Raw genomic sequence first — 10,695 nt, 5'->3', positions numbered from 1 at the left:
TCATAGCTGGTGTTCAGGCCGCATTTGGCCTCTCTGCCTGTGGTCCTAGGCCGCGGCTACCTCACCACCCCTACACAGTGGGAACAAAATCGACATATAGAGGCCAAAGGATCACTGTACATTTGACTCTCATTGTTTACAGGAAAAGGCTTTAGTTTTGTGAACAGTTCACCGATGGAAACATTTTTTGAGTGTTTACTAAGTCTGGGAAATTACATATATAAACATTTAATTTTCAGAACAATCCTAAGAGGAAGAAGCTATAATCTCCATTTTACAGATAATGGAGGAACAGAATGAGCCCATATCTAGTAATTAGGGGAAGAAAGCGAATTTGAACCCCGCCCTCATTCTTTATCCCTTTTATTCCCTCTCATATAGTGAAGAGCATTGGATTGAGAATCAGGAAATATGAGTTCTAGTTGAGGCCTTGATTCTCTAAAATTCTCTACAATTCCATGCTAAATAATGCAGGTATATAGAAATGGCAGACACAATCCCAATTTTATCATCCTCTAAGGATTTTTAATTAAAAGCATCTCTCCCTTCTTTCATCTCCACCACGCCTCTGGTAGACATGAACCAACATTTTCTCCCCATAACCCTTCTGGATCTTTTTTGCATCCCATCCTTCCCAAGCTCTCACCTGCTGTCAGTTTCATTTAAGTAAGCTATTTCTCCATTACCAATGAGCAGGTGAGCGTGGTTCAGTGGTGAGCGTGGTTCAGTGGTGAGGGCAGAGAATCTACAAAGCTGGAGAACAGCAGTTTAGGCATAAGAAGTGATTAAAACCGAAATGGGTAAAGGAGAGCTTATACCTGCCGTTTCCCAGAGATTACGGCAGTCCTAGAAGGCCCTTTCATGAGATTCTTTCATTTATTGAGCACCTAAATGCCAGGCACTGGGGATACAGGGAGAACAAGAACAATAAACCTGCTCTTTCGGAGTAAACATTCTAGAGTAGTTTGGGATTGTGGATGCAATACAGCCATTAAATAGCAGCTATGAGTTATATACATAAGCAAACACTCCAACCCTCAGAAGAGGTACAAAGACATTTGTTATAAACACTCTATAACTCAAAACTAGGAGAGGCAGTCACATTACAGAAAATATGGGAATTTTCAACCAAATGCAGTGGTATCAAAAAGGAATATTAAAACTACTACAGGGAACAATGTAAAGAGGCATTAGGGACTAGATAGAGATGCAACAGAGGCTTTAATTAGAGCGTCTACTAAAGGTCTTGGGGGGAAAAAAAATCTTTCCGCTAAGCCCAAAACAGACCAAAAAATGCTATTTAGAACCACTTCTGGACTTCCCTAGTGGCGCAGTGGTTAAGAATCCGCCTGCCAATGCAGGGGACACGAGTTTGATCCCATATGCCGCGGAGCAACTAAGCCCAGGCACCACAACTACAGGGCCTGCGCTCTAGAGCCCGCCAGCCATAACTACTGAAGCCCACGCGCCTAGAGCCCGTGCTCCACAACAAGAGAAACCACTGCAATGAGAAGCCCTCGCACTGCAACGAAGAGCAGCCCCCGCTCACTGCAACTAGAGAAAGCCTGCGCGCAGCAACGAAGGCCCAAAGCAGCCAAAAAAAAAACAAAAAAACACTTACAAGTGGGGGGAGAGATATTAAATGGTCAAGATATTGGCAAATTCTTTGTGCTTTTCAACAAAGTAGATGGCTGTTTTTAATCCAGTGAACACTTTGCTAGCTACTGAATAGGTTAAAGTAGACCTGAGGCTGTTCGTAAGCAGCGGTTAGGAAAGATGAATTCTTAAAGGAAAGAGAATTTTTAACTCGGAGTTTTGGGGGCTAATCCCAGAGAAAAAGTGTGTTTGTGTGAGAGACAGAGAGACATAAGAGATAAATAAATGCCAAAATCCTGCACTTTCTATAGTCATCCTCATCTTTTTTCCTTCCAGTTTCTTGGGCCAAACACTGGGAGTCGTCCTCGACTTCTCTTCCAACCTTATAGCAGATCCTACTGGCTCCAGCTTCAAGATATGTAACTTCAATACCTTCAGCACTTCCAACCTGGTCCAAGCCACTCTCATCTGTTCCCTTAATTATTGTGAGAGTCTCCTTACCCTTGACTCTATGTAGTCCATTTTTCAACAAAGAAGCCAAATGAACATTTTTTTTTTGTCCATGCCTCGCTGCTTGCAATGGTGCAGGATCTTAGTTCCCCTACCTGGGATTGAACCAAGGCCCTGGCAGTGAAAGCACCAAGTCCTGACCACTGGACTGCCAGGGAATTCCCCACCAAATGATCATTTTAAAACCCAAGCTAGATCATGTTACTTCTCTACCTAACACTTGTCAATGGTGCTCCATTTCACTGTCTTTATAATGGCTTACAAGGCCCTACTGTATCTGGCCTTTTGCTGCTTCTCTAACCACATTATCCTACTACTTACTCTCTCCTCCTCACTCAATTCTATACTAGCTACACTGGCCTCCTTGCTCTTTCTCAAACATGCTAGTATCTTCTCACCTCAGAACCTTTGCACTTGTTTCCTGGAATGATCTTACCCACAAATATTCCTGTGGCTTGCTCTCTCACCTCTTTCAGGTCTTTGCTGAACTGTGATTTCGTAAGGCCTTCCTCCCTAGCCATCTTATTTCCAATTTCAACAATCCTACTTACCTACATGCACACACAAAATCCCTGTCCCTCCTTCCCTGCTTTACATTCTTACATTCAAAGTACTTACCATCTAGCATACTATGTTTTACTTGTCTCCCCTACAACTAGAATGTAAGTTCTATGAGGGCAAGATGCTTGCTTTGTTTACTGCCATATTATCATCTGTAAACAGTATATAGTACTTGGTAGATACTATTTTCTAATGAAGGGATAAATGAAAAGCAGGGAAGCGCCTGAAACTACTTTTCAGAAAAGATGAATCTAGTTTTCAATTTTAACTTGTTTTCATCACTGTGATTTTTTGGTTACCTGTTGGTTTTGAGTGTTATGTGAAATTAAGAAAAGGGGTTAAGATTCCACAATGCAAAAAAGGTAGCGCAAGACATGTGACAATCCACAAATCAAATCAACAGAAGCAGGCCCCCCAAATCAATTCAGCAGAAGTAGGTGCCAGAGCTAGAGATTACAATAAATACAAGCCTCTAAGGGAATCCACAGAAGTCACAGAAAGGGCTTCAAACTTTCTACAGAAAGTTGAATGACAGAGATCAAGCCAATCTTATTGGCTCTCAAAAGTGTCAGAGAGACCAGGATGATTTACTGATCATAAGATGAAACCTAGCTCTATACCAGTTAGTTTAACAAACCTCTATAATTGGGGATCCAGCTGTTCGGAAGTTTATATTGATTTATACCTCATCTATTGCCAAGGATGACACAGTTGATATCTCTTTTAACAAAAGCAAATGACTATTTATGACTCTATAATAAATTTATAGTATCATCCATTCTCACATCGTTCATTTACTACTTCTCTATTCTTCCATTCAAACCAGACCAAAATTCCTAAAACATCAGCAGCTTCCACAAAAGTTTCAGGAGAGGCACAGCAAACAAAAATCTTAAGTTGTCTTATTTCAGAAAATGGAAGGACGGAATGAACAGAACTCAAGACTCAAGTGATTTTTTTTCAGAAGTGTTGAACATTCTGTTAAATTTATCTTTTGTTCCTTTTAGAGTTTTTAAACTATAGCTACTCCTAACTTATTTTTTTAAAATTTGAGCATTATAGCATAAAAATTCTTTCCATTTAAATGGGTAATTTGCAAGATTTACCTTCTGTGTGTGGTTTTATTATGTCCCAAGAAAAGGGTGAGTATTCCCTATCAGCTTTTCCAGGCACCACCAAGAAGGCTATTAATTTTTTCTTCCCAAAGCACTGCTGTCTATACCAACATTTCAGTTTTCAAAGAACCAAATATACAATTATGAATCATTGATAGTGCTTGCTAGATAAGCAGTACATGTTGCTATCATCTGTTAGAGCTATGTATTTTTCTGTGTACCAGTCACCCTTCCAGGTATCCATGCGACAATACAAAATGAGGGGTTTTTCCCCTCTGCCACATCAGACTTTATACTATCAGGTTCACTGTAATGATCAAATCTTAGGTATTTCCAGTGAACTCAATTCCCATAGGATCTTGTGCAGTAAGAAAGTGCATACTATATTACCAAAACTAAAACAAAACTATTATCATATCAATCAAATGACAGTTAAAAGACTAACTTGAAGACTCAGTACACATAAACAATAACCAGATGATTGTTTTATCGTTAACATTTATTGATGGGATGGATAAATACAGATTGAGAAACATACTTGACAGCAAGATATCAAACTGATAGCCAGACTATAAAATGTATACAACATCCTTTTTTAAATTTTAAAAAAATTTTTTTTAATGTGTTACAAAGAGCCCTTACTATAATGGTCACTTATATCTTACCATTCACATAACAGCAGTAGAGATCCCAGGGGTAGCATCCAGAACTGAGGTGCCCCAAGGAGGACAGAGGCAAGAGCAGAATAATATGCTAGGAAAGGACTCTTAAGAGCAATACAAAGAAAACAGACAAAAATATCACCACAAAATTGTACCTGAGTGACATAGATTGGTAAAGTGTTTTACATTTTTTTTCCTTCTTTGCTCTTTGGTCTGATAAGAAAACAGTTTTAGGTGTGTGGAGTAGGGTGGAGAGGTCAGTTTCAAATCCAGAAACCTAGGTTAACACTAAGTTAGTCGGCTGCATTCTTTTCTTTGGGTGCTTAACCCAGCCAGCACTTCCATCTTATAACCAATTCCAATGTGATCAACCACTAATCAGTTAAGGCCTCAGCTTTCAACTGAAGAGTTCCTGATAACCTGATGGAGACATACTTGCTCTGGCTTCAATTAGCATGCTGTCAAGTCTTTCTCTTCTTTTCATTCACCATGAATACACACTCATAAAGGGGAAGAGTAGACACCACTTTTTAGTAAACGTTCCTTTTTTGCCCTCCCTTTTCCAATGCCAAGTTCATACTAAAAACTTTAGAAACATTAAAATGGAAGGGTCTCCCACTTAAAAAATAATTCTCACTCCAGACCACTCTATCAGGCAGGATTATAGTACCATGCTTTTTATCCCACAGAGGGATAAAAAGATAAAACTGGAAAGTGTGATACAACATGAACATTTTTTAAACCACCAGGAACGAACACTCAGTTAAAAGCTGGGTGTTAACAAGCAGCAACACAAGAAATTTGGGGAGGCATCAAAGTCACTGAAAGTTTCGTGGGACTGCAGAGGGCTTATTTCTCACCATGTGAAGGGTTGCATAGACTGCTTAAATTCTCCCAAACCCAAGAGAATAATATTTGTATTCCAACTTCAAGATGTCCTAGAATCCCTTTTCTTGGTATTAGTATCAAAATAGATCATCAACAAAAGACTAATCCTTTTAACATTTAATCAGTTCCCAAGTTCCCACAGTCCTGTGTTTCTGCGGGAAACACAGATATGTTTAAAATCCAACCATACTGGGATAAGACTCCTCTAATTGCCTTTGTCCAGAAACAAGGCATAAGGGGTATGGATTTTCAATATGGGGAATTAAGTAGCAGAGGCTTAAGTAAATCCAGCACTGATGTTACCATGATTTTATTTCTACATCTTAATCCATTGCTGTTTCCAACTGGAGATTTAAATTTTTTCTATCAATATTGGTGAAGCCAATACTACAGAACTATGTAAAAGGATACATTAAATCAAAACACTAAAATCATTTAAAAAAAAAAAAAAAAAGAGGAAGCTGAGGGTCTCAGATATGGAAACATATTGATTCAAGTGAAAAGACTAGACTAATTCCTACGTATTTTCTAAACCCAAAAAGCATAACTGATACTTCAGAAGACCAATGCAGCTTTAGATTAATGCTTCACTAGAGTTCAGCTAACAGCAACACAGGTATCTGATTAAAAGCCCTAAGGACAATTCACAGGTATTTGTTTTTGCCAACATGAGATTCAAGCAAAGTTTTAGGAATGAAATTTACAGAACTTGAGGCTCCAGGCCTGCTTACCACCACTTATCCTTGATAAGGTTAAAAGGAGGGGAAAAAAAGCCATGTTTACTAGACTAACTTTGCATGTATAAATCCTGTTTCTCACCCTTTGAAGTGGTGAGGGCAAGAGAAGACACAGCGTTTAGAAACCACACAATCTTCTGAAGCCTAAGCTTATGGAGTTTGGACAATATGCATGCTAGCTGACAGGCACATCTGCTAACCCAAAGACAATGCAGCAAGCAGCTTCATGCAGAGCCCATAAGAAGTTTCATGACATATGCATAGATATAAAAGTGGACACTGTAGGTATCTTAAAACAGTATCAGGAGGCACTAATATAAAAAAGTCTCTAAACTGACCTATATCAGCAATGATCTACTAGTGCAAAGGCCAGACTATGCAGCGTAAAGCAGCTCTTAGGCTCTAGTAAGCACTTTTTTCACGGTCACTCCTGACAAAGTTCTAAGGAACTACAGACTGCCATGGAGAACTGCTGAGGCCAAGTGGATATGTATCTCTGTGGTGAGAGAGTGAATGTGATTAGAAAATATGTGACATTTGATGAGAAAAACTGAAAGCTGTAAAAGACATTTTCATAAATCAGTGATCATCAATTCCACAAGCTACAGATGCAAACTAAATAACCTTTTGGGAAGGTCAGAAGGGAAAGCTGACTCCGCCAAACAAAATCTAAACAAATAGCCTAAATTTAGTAAACACACCACGCATCTACCAATTACCAATTACCTAGCACAACACAGAAAATATCAAGGAGAAAGAGGAAAATGTCATCCATAAAAGTAAAGTGACATTCCAAGTCAAAAGTGTTACTGGTGTATCAATCAGCACAGAGCTCACTTTACACAGCAATGGCAGGCACTCCAGACAGTTCAAATATGCAGAAGTGCAGGACACTAATTCACCTTCAGTTAAGGCTTACTGAACAAATTCCCTCCTATATTAGGCCAGTGCATCATCAATTTCAACTGCCTCAGTTTTCTCCCCAACCTGTTCCTGGCAAGCAGCAGCACATGTACAACTCCTATCTCCCTATGACTTCCAATGAAAAAATTCAATTTATCCACAAAGAATATTTGGTGTGAAAGAAGCTGCATTAAAATCAAGAAGACAAATTCGAATTGCATCACCTTTTCCATGGCAAAAAACACCATGAAGACTGAAAAAATACAACATTAAATGATCTGTGGCTAGGTGGCATTTTCAGCTGGACAACTTCGCTTAGAATTCTTTCTAGCCCCTTGAAAGATTTCTTTCCTCAAAAATGTTCACTCCTAAAATATGGGATAATTAAGCACCCATAAGAACAGGACTCCTGATCCATTTTTCTAAAGGACTCTGAGAAATCTACAGAAGAACTTCTGCCTAGAAGCTAAAACCACCAAAGATGCACAATCTAAACATAACAGTATCTGAAGGCTAGGCTTGCTCACCCTCATGGCACCAGCACTGTTAAATTCGTAAGCTCCAATCTCTGAAGTCATATAGGCTGCAAAAATTGAGGATGCAGCTGCCTCCCTTCAGATATACGGATAAAAATCAAGTCTTACGTTCATAATATAATTTAAAATACAATGTCCTAAAAATTCCCAATCACAGTTTTCATTGTTTTCAGTATCCTTTAGCTCCATGGCTTCTCCCAGATCTATTCTCACATATGGTCTGGGCTTTTCACAGGAAGGATAGCACATCCCCCGTCCCTTCAGAGACCCTGAGACTGCTCTTACTTGAACACTTTCCCAAAGCCCAATGTGAAAAAAAAGCACACCCAATTCTGTAGGGCAGAAGCCAGCCTAGCTCTCCAGCCTTCTTCCTCAACCCCACCTTTGTTCTATATCAAAAGGAAAAAGGGGGTAAAAAGGAAGTTTTTATAATGGAGTCCAGAGTCAGACCATTGGCTGCACCTGCCCAAACTAGAATTTAGAAGGCTACCCTCAACTACAACATAAAGAAAGAGAAATGTCAAATACAGGCCTCTTCCTTCCTTTATGTTTTAAAGGCCACACCGTGTTCTCTCTAGTAGACTGTTAGGAAGTAAAAATGGTGAAGTACAGGGAAGGAAAGATAAAACGTGATTTTTAAACACACACACTAAAAACACACACACCCACACTTACATACACACTTAAAGGTCGAAACACTTCAAGTGGCCAGAGCCGATCTCAGAACTCACAGCCAAAATCCTATCCTCCCATCCCCCCTACACACACACCCCCCACCCTCCAATCCCACCCCCCCAGGACTCACTGCTGTGTATCTCATACACACAGCAAAATCCCTATCCCTTCCCCAATTATATAAAAAAAACTAAACAGATAACTTACTTTCTTTAAATTATTTTTTATAAGTCTCTTAAAAGATTTCGACATTTAAATACTTCCTCTCTTCTGATATATTAAACACCAAAGGGATCCACAACTGTTTGATAAAACAAACCCTCCATACTTCAGTCCTGGCAAGAAGAGGGAAGATATCAACTCTAATCAACCTAATTAGGAGGTGGAGAGGCCAAGAATAGAGAAAGTATTCTGAATCCTTCACAGCTTTAACACATTCTCACCTCTCAGTAAAAACTATAATAAAATAGTTAAATTTCTGAGGCAGGAGATATAATAACCAAGGCCCTCTACCACCTTCCCACCTATGTCTCAATATAAATTTACTCCTAGTCCAACAAGGGTGACATATGTCATAAGGGAAGTAATTTTCTTAGTCCAGAATCAGTAGTTCAAAAAAAAAAAAAAAGTGTGTTTTTAAAGAAGTTTTTTTCTACTCGTCTTTTTCTTTTTTACTTGGGAAGGGGTGGAAGTGGTGGAGGAGGTTCTGATGGTAGAGGTGGTAGCCGGGGTTTGTCTGTATTGCCAGGTCGGGAGGACATTCCACCAGCCCGTGGATTCAGATATTCTCCATAAGAATGAACATATTCAAACGCAGGCGGCTGAGTAGGCTGAACACCTTGGGCATTGAGAAGGGAGTGAAGCATATTCACAGTATCTTGATAGTCTATGGTCTGGGTTGCATTGTGACCATTGGCCCCAGTGGAGCCTTTATCCAATTTCATGTGAGGAACTCGAGTTTTACAGCTGGGCTGTGAAAAAGTAAGGCCACTTGTGTCTGAGCTATGCCCAGGCAACTGGGCCATTGTAGGAAGAGGAGGGAAGGAGAAATTTATGGAAGAGGATTTAGTATTCTTGGCAGTCTTGGCTGAATGATCAAACACTGCCCCTCCAGTCTCTTCAGGGAGGGGCCTTTTACGAGAAGAACTGGAAGAGGAGAAAGAGCTAGACAAGCTATAGGGTTTGTGTGCTAAGGTGCTTGTCTGGCTACTATGTTTCGGATCACCTGGACGTTTGTTCCCAGTACTAGCTGGAAGCTGTGAGTGAGAGTGTTTGTGTGAGTGGTGATTATGATGATGATGATGATTAGATGGGTGAGTCTTGTGCTTTTCTTTGTGCTCGCGGCTCTTTGTGACACTGTCATCTACAGAATTGTGCTTGTCAGCTGCAGTGTGAACTTTAATGCGCATTTTTATCTCCTCTGGTTTTGAAGTGGCAGCTTTATCTCCACTTGTCACTGGGATTCTCATTTTGAGAGCTGTTTTGTCAGTCTTTTCCAGAAAAGGCCGCTCAGGGTTTTCTGAGCCCTCTATGGGCATTTTCAGAAGGACGGAAGAATGGCTATCATGGTGAGACAGGAGATTCTGGGCAGCATAGGCATACTGTGACTTCACATTGGCCTCCATGTTCTCCAGTTGCCTCTTCTGGGCAGCCAACTCTTCTGCATGCTTTGCACGGTATTCTTTCAGTGATACTTTAGCTGATGGCACACTCTTACTATTCTGCTTCTGGGAAACAAATGCATTTGAACCATCCTGTTGCAAGGAATGATCAACTCCTATAAGTGCTAAATTCTCACTAGTCCGATGACCCTGAGCAGGTTCTACCTTAAAAGGAGGGTGGGAGGACAGCCAACGCTCACTGGGCAACATCTCCACATTGCTTAAGTTACTGGTTGACTCTTCAGTGGCTGGAAGGGAAGGCACTGCACTTGTGGTAGAAGAAGCTGACATACTCATTAAACCTGCAATAGTTGTATCTGAAGAGCTCTGGGAAATCATATTAAGGATTGTCTGCTCCGAAGTGTTTTCATCTGCTCCTCGGTCATCTGCTTTTGTTTTCTTGGCAGCCTGGCATGCCTAGAATGAAGCAAATAGCATCTTTTCACTTCAGGTAATTTATCAAATGGAAAAAAAACACTGAAATGAGTAGACTGTGTTTGCTGTGACATTGGGAGTTTGGGATAGCCCATAACCAGGTGGTTACTCTAACATGAGACTGATAATTATTACCATCAGGAGAGATAAGATTTTTTAAACCTTCAATCAAGCATCACAAGATCTCAAAGAGGCATCCGAACTCCCATGTTCGTTGCAGCACTTTTCACAATACCTAAGGTATGAAAGCAACCCAAGTGTCCATCAATAAATGAATGGATTAAAAAAAATGTGGTCTATATATACAATGAAATACCATTTAGCCTTAAAAAAGGAGGAAGATTCTGTGAAGACAGCAGAGTAGGAAGCACCAGGAATCTGTCCCATCTAGACAACAACTGCAAAGGCAGAATCTG

General features: G+C 40.1%; 2 protein-coding genes across 7 annotated transcripts in view; one reads left to right on the top strand and one right to left on the bottom strand.

Moving 5' to 3' along the window:
* SPMIP11 (sperm microtubule inner protein 11) overlaps positions 1-10,695 on the top strand; it is a gene marked incomplete at its 5' end in the record, with an annotated part of 109,276 nt that overhangs the window by 40,837 nt on the left and 57,744 nt on the right. The gene's annotated exons all lie outside the window — the stretch shown is intronic.
* CCNT1 (cyclin T1) overlaps positions 31-10,695 on the bottom strand; it is a gene marked incomplete at its 5' end in the record, with an annotated part of 36,626 nt that continues 25,961 nt past the window's right edge. For 2 of the 4 annotated variants that reach the window (XM_082421349.1, XM_082421350.1), the window contains one exon: positions 4,264-10,261. In XM_082421349.1, coding sequence (XP_082277475.1) covers positions 8,855-10,261 — 1,407 coding nt within the window. In that variant the 3' untranslated portion in view covers positions 4,264-8,854. Of the gene's footprint in view, positions 71-646; positions 754-4,263; positions 10,262-10,695 lie in introns of those variants that run through there. The other 2 variants (XM_082421351.1, XR_014252597.1) reach the window with 2 other exon arrangements.

Source organism: Balaenoptera physalus, assembly GCF_965194825.1.
Source record: "Balaenoptera physalus genome assembly, chromosome: 13".
In the NCBI taxonomy this organism is placed as follows: domain Eukaryota; kingdom Metazoa; phylum Chordata; class Mammalia; order Artiodactyla; family Balaenopteridae; genus Balaenoptera; species Balaenoptera physalus.
Note: the sequence above shows the minus strand (reverse complement) of the source record. Positions and strands in the feature narration are given on the sequence as shown.